The sequence below is a fragment of the Filicampus tigris genome, chromosome 6, assembly GCF_054856515.1.
Source record: "Filicampus tigris isolate MCC_2025a chromosome 6, RoL_Ftig_1.0, whole genome shotgun sequence".
NCBI lineage: Eukaryota > Metazoa > Chordata > Actinopteri > Syngnathiformes > Syngnathidae > Filicampus > Filicampus tigris.
In genome coordinates this window covers 27,436,362-27,453,063 of record NC_141222.1, presented here as the reverse complement: position 1 = coordinate 27,453,063, position 16,702 = coordinate 27,436,362, and the positions used below count along the sequence as shown (strand labels likewise).

The 16,702-nt window shown below is 42.9% G+C and overlaps 1 protein-coding gene across 1 annotated transcript in view; it reads left to right on the top strand.

Moving 5' to 3' along the window:
- The first annotated feature begins 621 nt into the window (after positions 1-621).
- The window catches only part of radil (Ras association and DIL domains), a 33,657-nt gene continuing 17,576 nt past the window's right edge, over positions 622-16,702 (top strand). Inside the window, exons 1-13 of the mRNA XM_086033956.1 lie at positions 622-962; positions 5,058-5,168; positions 5,947-6,439; positions 7,657-7,743; positions 8,997-9,112; positions 9,193-9,363; positions 10,749-11,072; positions 11,174-11,504; positions 12,497-12,627; positions 13,541-13,578; positions 13,867-14,018; positions 14,941-15,053; positions 15,936-16,052. Of these exons, the coding sequence (XP_085890082.1) occupies positions 5,085-5,168; positions 5,947-6,439; positions 7,657-7,743; positions 8,997-9,112; positions 9,193-9,363; positions 10,749-11,072; positions 11,174-11,504; positions 12,497-12,627; positions 13,541-13,578; positions 13,867-14,018; positions 14,941-15,053; positions 15,936-16,052 (2,157 nt within the window). The 5' untranslated portion in view covers positions 622-962; positions 5,058-5,084. The remainder of the gene's footprint in view (positions 963-5,057; positions 5,169-5,946; positions 6,440-7,656; positions 7,744-8,996; positions 9,113-9,192; positions 9,364-10,748; positions 11,073-11,173; positions 11,505-12,496; positions 12,628-13,540; positions 13,579-13,866; positions 14,019-14,940; positions 15,054-15,935; positions 16,053-16,702) is intronic.

Here is a 16,702-nt window from a genome sequence, read left to right as displayed (position 1 = left end):
AAATATTCCATGGTACATATGTGCAAAAAGTTAAAATGACTAATATGAAATATTTTTTAATATTGTAATTGTTGTCTTTTTTTAAATTGATCATACTGTTATCCAAGAAGAAAAAAAGTGAAAAATATTCTTTCATAGTATTTTTTCATTATATCCCAGGAGTAAAAAAAGTGAAAAATATTCTTTCATAATATTTTTTCATTATATCCTTAATACAAAAAGTATGTCCCCAACAACAGTGTAATGAAGTTTATTCAAAAACATTTGCCGAAGCTACACACATATGCAATACAAATGAAATGAACAAGCAAAAAACTGAAAAAATATTAGAATATAATTTACTATTCAATTCACACATTTCTTTTCATTCAGAGAAATTCAGTTCCTGAAAAATCTTTTTTAAGAAATAGTATTGTAAAAATATTCGCCTACTTTCATTGGGGGAAAAAAACCTACATTGAAAGTGCATATTTTTTCATGTATAATGTGTGGACCAAATCTGCTTGCCCTGGAACGCGTCTGTGCATTACAGATGTTGTCCACTAGAGGTTGCTGTCTTCACGTGCACTCGGGTTTAGCTCGGGCTGCGTGTCGCGCTGCACTCGGCCATTTCCGTCACCACTCGTCCATTCCCGTCACCACTCGGCTCTCAACCCGCCGCGGACTGTGGAATGCGGTTGCCGGGAGCCAGTGGGCATTGCCGGCCAAGCGGCGGAGATGTACGCACCGAACCGGTGGGCCACCGCGGCTGCTCGGCGTCCGAGTTGACGGAGCTGTTTTGTGGGGAGAACCGGACCCCTCTTTCCGTCATTTTGAAAGAAAGCGTGCGGGCGGAATGAGAGCCCAGGTGGAGCCTCCAGCATCATGGAGCCGCGCATTGCAGACACCCACCGGCGGAGGACCACCACGGCAACTTTTCGGATCTATTTTATCCACATGCCGTAAAACGTCCCACTTGTAAGGTGCGTAACAAGTCTTTTTTTTTTTGCTCCCGATTCACGAATGAGGCTGGCGGCGCGCTTCATCCGACACACCTGCTGGTTGGAGGACCGCCGCGGTGCTACGCCTCTGCCGAGCAAGACGCCACCTCGGCGGATTAATTTTCGGAGGACTGTCCGCCGCGGTGTGTTACTCCGCCGGTTGCCACTGGCGACCGTCGGATCAACATACTGAGGGGGAAAGCCTTTAAATATTGCAAATGCTGAGAGACGAGCATTCTCATGACTGCTGCTATGTCGCCACAAAACATCGAATGAATGCATGCAGAGACAGTGAAGTTGTCACACTAATGTGGCTACGCGTAAAATACCTTGAAACCCTTTACAGTGTGAATGCAGCGATTCCAGCATTCGAATTGCTGCATCCTGTATTGAGTGAATGCTGAACTCACAATATAATGCTGGATATAAGAATTTACAGTTAAGCATTCAAATCTTTTATGGCGTGAATGCTGAGAGTCGAGCATTTGCACAACTGCTGCTGCTGTCGAAGCGTTGATTACATTCATGCTGAAACAGTGGAGTCATTCCACTAATGCTACTGTGCCTGAATTCACACTGACACGGTTGAATGCTGAGAGTCGAGCATTCATATTGGCACAACCTTCGTTGAGTGAATACTAAAAATGCTCACACGAGTGCAGAATACATCAAATAGGGAAATAAATGATAGTGATGCTGTTGCACATCAAAACCTTTTATAGTGTGGATGTTGAGAGCCAAGCGTTTGCATGACTGCTACTGTGTCAAAATGTTGAATGAATGCTTAGACAGGAGAGCTTTAGTCCTGTAGTGCTACTAATGGTGACTCTCAGTATTCACACAAATGCTTGTGTGAATTTTTGGAGAAACTAAAATTAATTTTCTCATAAAAACTCATTGGGTGAATGCTGAGAGTCCAGCAGTCGCACAACCACAACTAGGTATCAAGACATTGAATGAATGCTAAGACTACTGTGCATGTAATACCATGGCCGCGTGAATGCTGACAGACAGCTGACCTGCATTGAGTGAATCCCGTGACATTATACACTCATAACAATGCTAAATATTGGGAACGCTGAATGCCTTGACATTGTTGTGCATCATAACCATTTTATCGTCTTGCCTTCGATGAATACAGACATAGCGCTCGTAATGATTGAATTAGTTTTTAGAAACCTGTGACTGCTGAGACCTCACAGTGATGAGTGATGTGTTAATGAAAACATCTGTTCCTCAAAAATGGTGTGTAAATGCCGTGAGACCAGCATAATGTTATTTTTTTATTAAACCCTATTATTGTCCTAAAGTTGAGAGAGGACAGTATTAACTAGGGATGTCACAATATTGGCAATATTGTGATATCGCGATATTAAAATCGCCACAGTATATCGTCGTCGTCATGTCATGATATTAATAGCAGCGAATCTGTTTAAAAGCCCGAGTTGTTTTCCATTTGTGCAGTTCCGGCACCCTCTGGCGGTTAGTTTTGTAGTGCAGTTTAATTTGATGCCACCTCTGTTTAAGACCCACGCTAATCTCCAATAGGAGCGCATGATTGGCCAAGCCAATTTCTTTGTGAATGTTGTTGTTTTGTACAAAAACAGAATATTCTGATGCTTTTTTAATATGTTTTTTTTTTTTTACAATATTGTGAGCGTTTATACAGTATCGTGAGCTTTTTGTTGAACTCCGAAAGCTGGCAGTTGAGAAATCGCACGTCCTGAATTGTGTGTTGAAACCCTTTGTATGGTGAATTTTGAGAGTCAAGCATTCACTAACACCATTGAGTGAATGCTGAATGACTCACTGTAAACCTCCAGATGTGGAAATGCTGAAAGAATTGACATTGTTTTGAATGAAAACTGGTAGCGTGGATGTTGAGAATCTGGCATTTTGCGTGGCTTGCGACTAAGCAGTGAAACATTGAATGAATGCTGAGACTCAATCATTCACATAACTGCTACAAAATCCAAATGTTGATGCAGAGGAGTAATGACATCACTGCATGAAATACTGTGAATGCTGAGCGTTGAGAAATTTGCATTGCCGCAACCTTTACTGTGGGAATGCTGTGAGTCGTGCACCCGCACTAATGCAAAATACTCCCAACTGTTGGAATGCTGAAAGAATTGATATTTTTGCCCACCATAATCCTTTGTCGGGTGAATGCTGGGAGTCAGGCATCCACGCAACTGCAGCTATGTGTCAAAGCAAGAATTCCCACTGACGCTCTTGCGACTAAAAACGCTTTTATATTGTGAATGCTGAGAGTCCAGCATTTGCATGCCTGCTATTATTATCAGCGGGGAGTCCCTGAATGCGTCTGGGCGCTCTCGAAAGGGGCTGTTGGGGTGGGGGTGGGGTGGGAGGGGGGCGGTATGGGGGCCAGCGGGTAGGTGTTGTTGGCGCTGACTACGCAAGCGCTCCTGCTGCCCGGATAACGTGACTATTTTAAATGCCTGCTAATCCACGCTAATCTGGCTACTTGGCCGCAGTTAACTCAAACCCGGGGACGGCAAACCCCTCCCACCCACGCACACATTCACACACACACCGTCACACACGCACACACACACCCCCCCCCACACACACACACACAGCCGCCATTTTGCCTTGGTGACCCACAAGATGGTGTTTACGCTGCGTAACACACAAATGTACAGAGCCTCAGAAATGACATGAGGAAATTAAATTTCACTCACACTACTGTATACATTTTCACATTTTTGTGGGTTCTAGCAAAGGTGCGCTCGATTTGATCACCCAGACATCCCAGTTGTTCAACCCCACCACTATTATATTGTGGGAACAAAATACTGCATTATGCCCATAGAGTAGGTATAATTTGTGCTCAAAATACTAACTTGCTGTAATGTGTGCACCAGGGTTATGATAGATTTGGGTTTTTCGTTAGAGTTAGTTTTCTATTTTGACTTTGTTTAAAAAAAAAAAAAAATCTGTTAGGTTTATTAATCAGTATTTAGAGCAAGTTTGTTAGTTTTTATTTGTTTTTGTTTTTGGAAAATTCTTTGTTTTGGTTTAGTATTTATTTGTCTTAGTATTAGTTTTAGTTTTTTTAACAAAGGACGGGGGATGTCACAATATCGGCAATATCGTGATACCGCGATATAAAAATTGCCACACTATATCGTCTTTGTCATGTCACGATATTAATAGTAGTAAATCTGTTTGGAAGGCCAAGTTGTTTTCCATTTGTGCACTTCCAGCACCCTCAGGTGGTTAGTTTTGTAGTGCAGTTTAATTTGATGCATGACTGGCCAAGCCTATTTCTTCGTCAATGCTGTTATTATCTACAAACATAAATATTGTGGTTTTTTTTTTTTTTTTGATATGAGTTTTTTTTTGCAATATCGTGAGCTTTTTATACATCGTCAACCTCTCCACGATATCGTGATAATTATCATATTGCGAGGTTCATCTCGTGATATTATCGTATCGTTATATTTGGATATCGTAACATCCCTACAAAGGACATTTTTGTTATAATCATCGATACTTTTGGTTCATTTTATAAACATAAGATGTAGTTTCAGTTAGTTTTCATTGTTTATAAAGCATTTTCAAATTTTATTTTGTTAATGAAAATTTGTTTTCAAGTTTTAGTTGTATTTAGTTTTAGCGTTTTAGATTTCTTTGGTTTAGCCGGACGTTGCTGACCCAGACAAAGTTGTTCATGGGAATGATATTAAACCCACAAATTAGTACAGTATTTTGATACGTTATACCCATTTTGTGCCCTCTATTTATTATATTGTGGCCACATTTTAGAATTTTGTGGCCTCAAATTAGTATTTTGTGGCTATTATTCTGGGGCTTTGTAAAAATGGCACATTTGACTGCTGAACTACAAAAAAACAAACTTGTGATTTAATGAATGAATTTAATATGTTTCAGCTCCACGGCCAAAGAGGAACATAATGACTTGGCTAATGAAATGTCGTTAAAAGAACATCCTGAGATTCATGACCTGCTAAGGAACTTATAAAAAACTACGCACACAAACACACACACACACACTCTGAATGTGTGTCACTAATATTTTTGTGTCACCAGCAGTCTGACAGAACCGACAACGCAAAAATGTTTTACGGTTCTTCCTCCGGGGCAAGCATGTCCCTGCCCTCCAAGAGCCGACTAAAACGCCAAAGCAGGACATTTACGCAGGTACGCACACACGCACACGAGCACACACACACACACACACACACATTGTGAATACATAACATCAAAGAGTCCTGATGTGCAAAAATAAATGACATCTTGAAAAGGCCACTTGTCGCTAGGCAGAATTCACGTGGCTCAATCAAAACTTTGAAAAACAACCCAACCATTATTTCAATGCATTAATTTTGCTGTCGGTTCAGGGCGCTCTGTGAAATATAAACAACATAAAAAAACAATTTGAGAGAAATTAGTTGGCGGGACACTGTCTTCCCTGGCCCATTGCTAAAAAAAACGTAATTTTTATTGAGCACAAGGTCCCGGAAGAGCGGGATAAATACCTGAAAATACCTAGTGGGGCATTGTCCTCCCTGGCGCTAATGCTAAAAATAATGCAAAGATATTTTGACAGAGGCCATGCCTTTTACCAAGCACATGAAGGTCTCTGAAAAGCACAGGTACAGAAGAGAAAATCAGCTTATGGGGCACTGCCTTTCCTGCCCCAAAAACTTATATCAATTGATCTTTAATATTGTTATGGTAGAGTACATATCCTGGAAGAGTGCACCAAAGTCATAGCCATAGGACAGGTCCTGAACCAACCTGGAGAAAAACAGTTGGTGGGGCACTGTCTTTCCTGCCCCTTTTACTAAAGATGTTGTCAATCACAGGTCCTGAAAAAGAAACAACAACAAGTCTTGGAAGGGCAAATGGCAATCCTTAAAGGTCCAAAAAGAGCCCTTCAAGGTTCTGAACTAACCGTTTACCGCGCGCTCGCCAGGTCCTGTACCGCACGCTGAGCTACCGCGACCGAGTCCCGGCCGAAGCGGGAACGAACACGCGCGGCGACCGGCGCTCGGCGACCGAGTCCCCGGAGCGACCGGAGGACGACCCGGCCGAGCTCTCGACCCAAAGCTCGGCGCCGGGCGTCCTGAAGATCTTCGGCGACGAGATCTGCGCCGGTGCCAACTACAAGAGCGTCCTGGCCACGCCCCGTTCCAGCGCTCAGGAACTGGTCAAGGAGGCGCTGGAGCGGTACTCGCTCAACAAGGACGCCGCCCACTCGTACGTGCTGTGCGACGTGATTGGGCGCCTGGAGGGGGTCGGCGGCGTGTGGCGGACCGAATGCCTGCGGGCGCTGGGCGACAACGAGAAGCCGCTGCTGCTGCAGGAGCTGTGGAAGCCCCGAGAGGGACACGCGCGGCGCTTTGAGCTACGCAGGAGAGCTGAGGTGGATGAACTCAATGCCAAGGAGAAGGACACCATCACGGCCGGTCAGCATACACGCACACATGCGCGCGCGCAAACACACACTCATACATGTGCACAGAAACACACACGAGGGAAGAGATTGAAATTTAGTGGACATGTGCATCGTGAGTAGACCCACAAAAAAGTCTCAAGTAGCCATGCGCCAACACACACAGGAAGTCTTCCATTTTGGTTTGAAGTGTCCATTTTGTCTCGGCAGCTCCCTCCATAGTTTTAGAAATAATTTACCTGCTGAAGGCAGTGTGACTCAGCATTATGAAATTTGGCAGGCATGTCTATTATGAGTACACCCACAAAAAAGTCTGAAGAAGTCATGCCCAAAAGCACACAGGGAGGCTGTCATTTTGCCCATTTCCAAGGGCCCTGTGTTTGATTTTATAATTTTATAATTTCATTAAAAAAAATTGTCTATTATTAATAAACCAACAAAAAAGTCTCTAAAAACAATGCCTGAAAAGACTCATGAAGTCTACCGTTTTGGCCATCTTCAGGGGTCTTTACATTAGATTTGATCATTCTCCTCATGGTGTTTCTTTTTTGTTGTTGAAGATTCAACCTACAATGCTACTTGAATTTCGGGACAATTTGTAGACTCACAAAAAAAAGTCTCATGAGCCAATAAGCACATACCATCAAAAAACACACTGAATTGGCTAATTTAGCCATTTCTCAAAGTTCTTTTGTTTGAGTCGATAATGCCTTCTGTTGAGTATTTTTGGGTGTCAATTCCACCCCCAAAGCCACTTGAACTTATGGACATGAAATTTGGTAGACGTGTCTATCATGACTCCCGAGAAAGGTCACAAGAACCCATGTCCAAAAAGAGCACAGGGAGTCTGCCACATAGGCGATATCAAGGGATCCTTGGTTTGACCCCCATCGAGTTTCTTGTTGTTGAAAATTCAGCCCCCGAAACCTCTTTACTTTAGGGGCATGAAATGTGGAAGTCATGTCTGGAATGAGTAGACCCACAAAAAAGTCTCAAGAAGCCAAGCCCAACAAAACAGAGGGAGTGTGCCATTTTGGCTCGAAGCAGCTATTTTAGGCTCGGTTTTGGCCATTTCCTACCAGGGGTCCTACGTTTGATTGTGTTTTGTCACACAACTAACAACACACACATACAAGTAAGTGCATGCCTGCTTGTGTGTACTGTTGTGATGTTTTGGGTGGAGGGGGTGTGTGTTTTCTCAGCCTCTCAACCCCTGCCACCCCGCTGTAGGGCCCAAAGCCCCCCAGTTCCTGGTGGCTCTAATGGGTCGCATGCACAGGAGCTCCCCTCTGCGGTCGGCTCGGGCGGCCTCTAAAGGTGGGGACTGGCCTCAGGTAGGCCGGCTGTCAGTCATCGCCATGGAGAGCAACCTGCCCGCCCCCTTTTCCCTTTCACATCAACTGTATGTGTCTTCTTCCTGTTGCCTTCTCATCCATTACCTCATTGGTCAATGCATGAGTGGTATGAAAAGGAAAACATTTAAAAAAAAAAAAAAAAAAAAAGGCCGACACCAGGTGCTGTGAGTGTCGGTGGCATGCGTTCAAACTGTTGCCAACTGTCAAAACAAATCAAGAAGGTAGCATTTTCACTTTGTTGCGTCACGTGTCGTTGTCACGCGTGTCATTTCTTTCCTCTCATTTTGTTGTTTCACAGTTGATGACAAAAAAGAGGAAAATATTCAATGCAAGCTGTGGAGTTGGAATGCTAATGCTACAAACAATGCTAATAACAATGCTAGGTGCTTCTCTTTTGCCCACGTTGTCACTTATCGCTGTTTCCCGCGTCGCCATTTTCCCTACCGCCATTTTACGAGCAGCCATTTCATGTTTTGTTGTTTTACCTTTACATACAATGCTAACGCTAACAACGTGGCGAACAACAAAGCACTGTTCGTCACTTATCTGTGAGGAAAAGTTTCAAGTTTTTTGACAGTAAAACAAAGTGGACTTTGCGGACTGGCTATGCTGAAAACAACGCTAGCAACAAAGCAATGTGCTTCTCTTTGTTTCATTGTTTCAGGTGTTGTTGCTGTTGTTTTTCTCTTTTTGCCAATTTATATTGGCTGTTTGTTGTGGTCTGTTGTTGATTCACATTTCGTCATTTCACATTTTGCTGTTTCACATTTCGTTGTTTCACATTTCATTGCTTCACATTTAGTTGTTGTTTCATTGCTTGATCTGTGCCCGAAATTTTGGTGTATTCTGTGCACTGGGAATGCTAATACTAAAAACAATGCTAAAAACAAAACAAGGGCCTCCTCTTCATTTATTTTTTTCCCGCGTCATTGTTTCATGACGGCAACAGATTTTGGATTAAGGGGATACTTCTTCCACTTGTCATGGTTTTATTTTTGGTTGTTTTACAACAAAAAGGATCAAAGAAGAAGACGGTCCAGTTGCCGCTAACGTTAGCTTTTCTCTCTGCAACATGTTCATGAAAGGTGAAAGCATCGAATGCTCTCATGTAAAGCTCAAGTCTTTATTTTTTTTCTGTTAGGAATAAAAGTCGCACCTGTGGTGTTTTTTTTTTATTTTTTATTTTTATTGTTTCTTGTCTTGCTCTTTGACTAGACATCAACGCTCAGGCCCGCAAGCTGCAGAGGAACCGGGCCAAGGGGGCTTTGACCTTGCCTCGCTCCAGCAACTCGTCCCTGTGTCGCAGCCTCAGCGAGACCAGCCTCAACCAGGTGGGACCTTGACGGCCTGCTTGTCAGCTGTCAATCATCCTGACACCTCCCTGCGTGTGTGTGTGTGTGTGTGTGTGTAGTTGGCGGTGGGCGACGAGCCCAAGCGCTACTACTCCACCCTTCCGGGACCCTACCGGGGCCGAGAGGCGGTGTCCGGCGGGCGGCGCAAGGAGGATGCTGGGCAGGGTGGCGTGCGCCACTCCCTCTACCAGTCGCCGCACCTCCTTTTGCTTCAAGGCTACAACAAACAGGTGAGTCGGAACAAACCCAAGCAGGAAAAGTGGCACTGAAATGATGTCAAAAACAATTCACTGTCAAACTTTGTGCCAGTTTTTTGTTACTATCCAAAACAGTTATGAGTCAAACTTGTGCTTTGGTAAACTCAATGACAATTTGGAGTCTTACATATCATTGTTAACATCAGGCAATTTGGAGTCGAAAAGACAATTCGGGCTCTTGTTTGTGTTTTGTAAACGTCAGTGACCACTTTTCGGAGAGTCAACATCAAAGATCATTTTGAATCAAAACGTGTTGTTATAAACAGAGGTGGGCATTTGACACAATCTTGTTGGTCCGTCATCCGTCATTTTTCGTGACGAACCAAATTGTAATCGGCAGTTCATCAGTCCGTCAGTGAGTCTGGCAGTTGTCTGTGCGAAGTCCGTCGGTCAGGTTTTTGTAAAAATCAAAGCCGCTTTAGACTCTAATTGACATGTTTTTGTGAACAGCAAAGAGAGTTAAGACTTGTAGAAGTTTGAGTTGATTTAAAAAGGGACAAAACATATTGATGAACATGCACATGTAAATATGCAAGATTATAGCCAAAGGCTAAATTTCCATCTTTAGTCCCTTCGGCGGGTTGATGTTAAAAACACGACATAAAATGAATAAGGCAACAGTAGGTAAAAAACGCAGGACAAAGACAAACTTGACAAACTTGAGATACTGTACATGCAGTCTAGGCAGTGCTGTGATTGACAATGTTATTCATCCAGCAGCCAGGCGTGTAGATGTTTGATAAAGAGGTTCAGAGACGGGAGTTCACGTATGGTGTTTGGTTTTGAGTTCCACGTATGTGATGCACGAACAGAGAAGTTGCTTTGGCTAAATGTACTCTTTCTGGAGGGAATCACACAGTCACCTCTAGAAGCAGGAAGCAGCTCTTGTTGATCTGTTGGAGATTTTTTTTAAATTTTTTTTTACAAATCCTGGCAGTGGAGGAGGAGCTTTGTGGTGGAAGATTTTGGAAATCAAGATGGCATCAGCGTATTTAATAGTATTGTCCCAGTTCAGGCGCTCGTGTTTTTTTAATATCTGACGGTGATGGTACGTTTTTGGTTTTCTGTCCAATACTTTCAGAGCTTGTTTATAGACGGTTTCAATTGGTTTTAGTATGGCCTTGCAGGCAGATGACCAACTTATTCGGCAGTAGGAAATGTGGGACGTGACCATGGTGTCAAAATAGAATTTTGCTGACTCAAGAGCGAAATTGTTTCTAATGAACCTGAAGTTGGACCAGTTCAATTTAATTCTATTCAGAAACAATTTGAGTCAAAGTTGTGTTTATGTCCACGTGAAAGCCAATGATGAGTCCAACGCGTGTTTGTCCGCGTCAACGACGCTGCCATTGCTCCAGGACTGCCTAGTGTACCTGCTGAACCGCGAGCAGCACACGGTGGGCCAGGAGACGCCGTCGGCTCGCCCCAACATCTGCCTGTTCTCGCCCGACGTGCTGCCGCTTCACTGCCGCCTGCGCCGCGTTCCCGCCCCGCGCCGCCACGCCAAGGCGGACGAGGCGGAGCCGGACGCCCCGCATCCGCCGCAGCGCTCGTCCTGCGTGGCGGTGGAGCCCGTCCTCGACGCCACCGTGCTGGTCAACTTCTCCCGCTGCGAGCGCTCCACCACGCTGCGCCACGGCGACCTGCTCTCCTTCGGCGCACACTACATCTTCCTGTACAAGGCAAGCCGATGAAAATAGTTGCGGATTTCCTTCTTTATGTTGGTTTGGGGAATGCCGGAGAGCGTAACTTTTGTCAACATCATCGAACCTCTTTGGGCAAGGACCCCACGGGCGCCAAGCCTCTGCCCGCCCAGACCCTGGCGCGTCTCCGCAGCCTGGGCCAGCTCTACGACGGCGGGCCGGAGGACGCCGGCACCTGCAAGGTGTGCGGATCGGCGCTCAAAGACAGGCCGGACACCGCCGCGGGCGCGTCGGCGGCGGCGGCGGCGCGGCGGACCTTCAGGCCGCACCTCGTCAAAGCTCGCGGCGGCGGGACGGTGGCCGGGTCGGACGGAGGAAGAGGAGGACAGAAGAGGAAGCTGCAGTTGGAGTTTGAGCCGGCTCACGAAGACCAGCTGCTCAACCGCATCATGTCGCTCATCGAACCGGGAGGTAATGCAAGGCACGGACGCGTCTTCCGCAAACACCTGAGAAAAGTTACAGTTGTTCCCAAACATCAAAGACGATTCAGAGTCTTCCCTATGGAACATCTTTTACGATACATCAAAGACTTCGGGGAAACGAACATGCGTTTTTCGTAAAGGCCGGTTATTGCCCTCTCCTATTGATGTGTTTTTCCGTCAACGGAAAGGGCAATTAGAATCTTCTGTAAACCCAGTGTCCGTGCTTTCGGTAAATGTCAAGTTCAAGGTCGTCCTCAGTCAACCTATCATACGTTTTTATTCACATCAAATTCAATTTGGAGATATCAATGAGTCTAAACTGTTGTTTTTTTTTTAACATCACTGACAATTTTGAGTCTTCCAAATTTTTTCGAAAAGTAAAAGTTGATTTACCTTTTTCGACAAATCTGAGCTTCTGTTATTAACATCAAAGATAATTTCGTACTCAATGACAATACACACGCCTGTTTTGGTTCAAACACGATTCAAAGTATTCTCCCAAACATCAAAAATAATTTATTCTTTCATTGATTTAAGATATTTTTTTTTTCCCCTAACATCAAAGACATTTTACAGATTAATGTTGGTTTTTTTTAAACATCAATGTCACTTGGTCTGCAGAGAACCTACAGTATGTTTTGTAGACATCAAATGCCATTTGAGTTTTATTTATATATAAGACAGTTTCCAACTCAGTGAACCAAACCTGTCATTATAAACATCAGAAGACAATCCGTCCTTTTTTAACATCAAGGAGAATTTAATGACCTGACCATCCCATGTGTGTTTTCATGAACATCAAAGACAAATTAGGACTCGATCAACCTAACACGTCTTGATGGCTGCTGAAAGTCAACACACAGTTTTTGTAAAAATGTGACTTGTCTTAAACAAAGCAAAGGTTCATGTTTTCCAAAACAGTTTTTGTTGATGAACATCAAAGACATTTTGTCCTGTGCGTGTGTCACTTGTCGTTGTCAGGCGATGACCACAAGCTCACGCCGGCGTACCTTTTGTGTTTGTGCATCCAACACTCGGCCTCCACGTTCCCGCCGGGCAGCTTCGGGAAACTGCTGCTCAAAATCGTCCGGCGGATCCAGACCGTGGCCTGGGTCAGTTGCTGCCGCAAATTCTTGGTCTGGGTCTGAGTCTGAGTCCGGGGTCTGGATCTTGGTCTTCTCCTTCTTCTCCCTCTACTTTGTCTTCTTCTTCTGTTGCATCTTCTTCTCCTCCCTTTTCATTTCAGTCTACTTAGACCGCAAGCTCAGCCAGGTCAGCTCGGGTGAATCAGGACCACGTATCCACGTATCCGTTTCTTTTTCTTTTCTTTTTTTTTTTTTCCAATCACTCAATTACTCAAGTCATTCGATCCTTTCCATAAATTGTTCACCATCCACATGTGTGGAATTACATTTCGAGTTTCAAGCATTTCTGTCAGGTTTACAATTTGGCATTCGCAGTACTTGGGATCCATGTTTTAATGCTTCTTTGAAGGAATTTAAAGGGCAAAGACCCATGTGGTAAATTCAATTAAATGAAACAGAAATGAACTCATCAACTAGCGTATAGTTTAGTATTAGTATTATTTTATTGTCGTTATAATATGATATTAATCATTGAGAATAATTTTCTTGTATGTGTAAAGTATACTTTTCATTGGACGCAATGAATACAGTAACATCAATCATACACACACACACACACGCACAAAATAATTTCTCCAAAATCTCCCAAATTTAAAATTTTAAGATTATTTCAATGGATCATAAAACATTTTTTTTCCCTGCAGGAAGAGTTTGAGTCTAAAAAGCAATTCAATTAGCATGACAGAAGCTCAACAAATCATCTTTTTAACAGTTGGAAAGAAATAGATGTCACGTTTCAAGTTTTAGACACTCAAGCAGAATGAAGGCGCTGCTTTTTTTCTTGTCAAGTGTGTGTCTCCTACATGCATGCTTAAATTTTAATGAGCCCTTATTCGTGTGTGTGTGTGTGTGTGTGTGTGTATGTGTGCGCGTGTTGCAGGAGAAGACAAAGGAGTTAGCTCAGAAGCAAGCTCAGCAGTGAGTGTCAATTTCCATCTTCGGTGTAAAAAAAAAGTCTGCGTGTGAGCGTGCTTGCTTGTGTCTACTTTTTCGAGTGTGTGTGCGTGTGCACTGTGTGTGTAGAGGTGTGTGTGTGGCAGTGTGATAATGCACGTGTGTATGCGTGTTTGCATGCTTGGGTGTGTGCATGTGTGCGTTTACCTGCATGACTGTTTGTGTGACCGTGTAGGTGTGTGTGTGTGTGTGTTTGTGTCTTTGCATGTTTACATTAATGTGTGTGTGTGTGTGTGTGTGTGTGTGTTGCAGCCAGGACCCGGCATCGCTATCGCTGCTCAACATCTCGGACCTGACCCCGGACTTGCAGACCATCTTCTTCTGGATGTCCAACTCCATTGAGATCCTTTACTTTATTCAGCAGAGGGCGCCTTCATACACACACAACATGGAGACGCTGCAAGGTACTCGCATCCGCACACAAACAGGTCCGCACGCATCCACACACACACACAATTGTTATGGGGCATATGTACATTAGGTCCGCTGAAGACTTTAAATTGTGTTTGATGTTCACGAAAATATGTTTGATAGGTTCATTCAAGACTACCTTTGTTGGTTACCAAAAAGGTTCACTGAATACTCAAAAGTGTCTTTGATGTTGAGGGAAAAATGTCCATCATTGTTGGTTGAAGACTAAATTGTCTTTGATGTTCGGAAAATGTATCCGTTGAAGACACAAGACTTTGATGTTCCCTAAAAGACACAAGTTAGTTGCGTTGAAGGCTGTGAATTGTCTTTGACGTTTACAAAATCACATATGTTGCCCGAAGACTCTTTTGAAATGTCTTTGATGATTTGAAAAATGTGTATATCAGGTTTGCTGAAGACTCCAAATTGTCTTTCATGTTCATGAAACAGACATAGGTTCATTCAAAACCGGGGGCAAATTCCCTGTGTGCTTATTACATACTTGGCCAATAAAGATTCAGATTCAAGAGACAACCTTGTCTTTGAAGTTTACAAAAGCACAACACTAAATGATCTGTCATGTTCCCTAACACATGCACATTATTAGGTTTGCTATTAAAGATTCTAATTAGTCTTTGAAGAGTAGGGTAAACATATGTCCGGTTTGATAAAGACTCAAGGTGTCTTTGATGTTGAGGAAACGCCTACATTAGGTTCGCTAAAGATGTTAAGTGCCCGATTGTCTTCCAAGCTGTTTGGTCCACTGACGCCGATATTGTCTTTGATGTTTGCAAAAACAGAGACACAAGTCTTTGTCTTTGTTCATGAAACCTGTCTTTGTCTTTGAGATGTTGAATGAAAAGCTGTGGTTTTCCTGAATGGTGTGTTTTCTTGTCAAACCTGGGCGTGTCCCAGGCTCGAAGGAGTCGCTGCTGTCGGCCACCATCTCAGCCAACGAGGAGGCCATGAGCATCTTGGAAGAGGTCATCATGTACACCTTCCAGCAGTGCGTCTACTACATCACCAAGGTGTGCACCTACAACAGCAAAGACGAGTCACGCACTGTACGGGTTGCTGTAAAAGCGTCAAAGACAACGTGCTCCGAAACCAGTCTGACAAATGCGTTTAGTAAGCATAACACACATTTTGAAATCTTCATACAGCACGCATTTTCCTAAACATCAAAGACAATTTGTTTTCACAGACGCTAATGTACACGTTTCCATAAACATCACCGCCATTTTAGTCTTTTTTAGTAAGCATCAAACACAATTTGGAATCTTCACCGAGCACGTTTTCAAAGACATATAGTTTTCGTACTAATGTAAGCTAATGTACATTTTTACATAAACATCAAAGACAAGTTAGTCTTCAACAAAGCAAATCGTTTTTTGCAAACCTTTAGATAGTTAAAAAAAAGACAGAATTAGCCAAAAGGCTATTTTTCATCCGTAGTCCCCTAGCTAGCTAGCATTGATGTTAAAAAAAAAAAAAAGAAGCATTGAAATACAGTTACAAAAAATAAATATAAATACCAAGACACTAAATCCTTCAAACATTTTACAATATACAAGGAAGCTACTTGTTTTTGTAAACAACAAAAAAACAAGGCATTTGGTAATGAACCTGTCGTACACGTTTTGAAGACCGGTCAAAGTCTTTGATGAACCCGAGACACTTTATTTTCTTGAGTAAACCTGGTGCACGTGTTTTCCTAAGCAGCAAAGACAATTTAGTCTTCAAGTACTCCAACAATTTTGTTCATGAACATGAAGGACAATTGAGAGTTTTAGTCACTAAACTGACGTGCGTGCTTCCTAAACAGAGACAAGCTTTGTGTTGCTAAACATTTCTGAACGCTGAAGAAAACTCAGTGGGTTTTTTTTGGGGGGGGGGGTTTGTGTGCGCAGGCTCTGTACGTGGTGCTGCCGGGTCTCCTGGACTGTAACCCGTTCCCGGCGGACAGCTCGGAGCCGTGCTGGAAAGGAGGCGTCGGATTCCCAGAGCCGGTTCGCAGGGTCCTCCAGGTACGCTACATCCAAATTGTTTTTATTACTTCTGGAAAAAAGACCAGAATTGATTCATTTCACCTGGCAAAGTGACGACGGCAGTTAGGAAAAACATTTCTGGAATCTTGTTTCACTGATTGCAACATTTATATTCCCCCTTTTTTTTTTCAAATGAAGTAAATCATTCTTTCTTTTTTAGTATTGTTTGGAAGTATACATTTGAAAATAGATCATTAAAACTGCCCGACATTTTCAAACCCTCTTTTACCCTAACGTTTGAAAAAAATAAAATAAAAAATGGAAATAAATTCCTGGGATTGAATAGCTGGACTGTGAAAAGACATAAAAACGTTTTTGGCAGTGAATGAGTTAAATAAATGAAATCATTCCATTCAAATAAAAGTACTTTTAATATAAATACAATAACTCACTATTTAGGACATAGTATTTAGCATCTTGTACAGTTTGTTGTATATTATATGTGTTTATTTCTTTTCAGTTTTTTTTTTTTGCCTTGTTTTGCTCGGCATTGTGCTGTAAATAAGAGTCGGTTTGCAGTCGCCATACCTGGTTTAAATGAAAGTTCAAAACATTTCAATTTGAATACAAATAAGTGATTAATAAAATACAACTTCATTTAAAAGTTGAAGTTTGTTTGTGTAATTTTG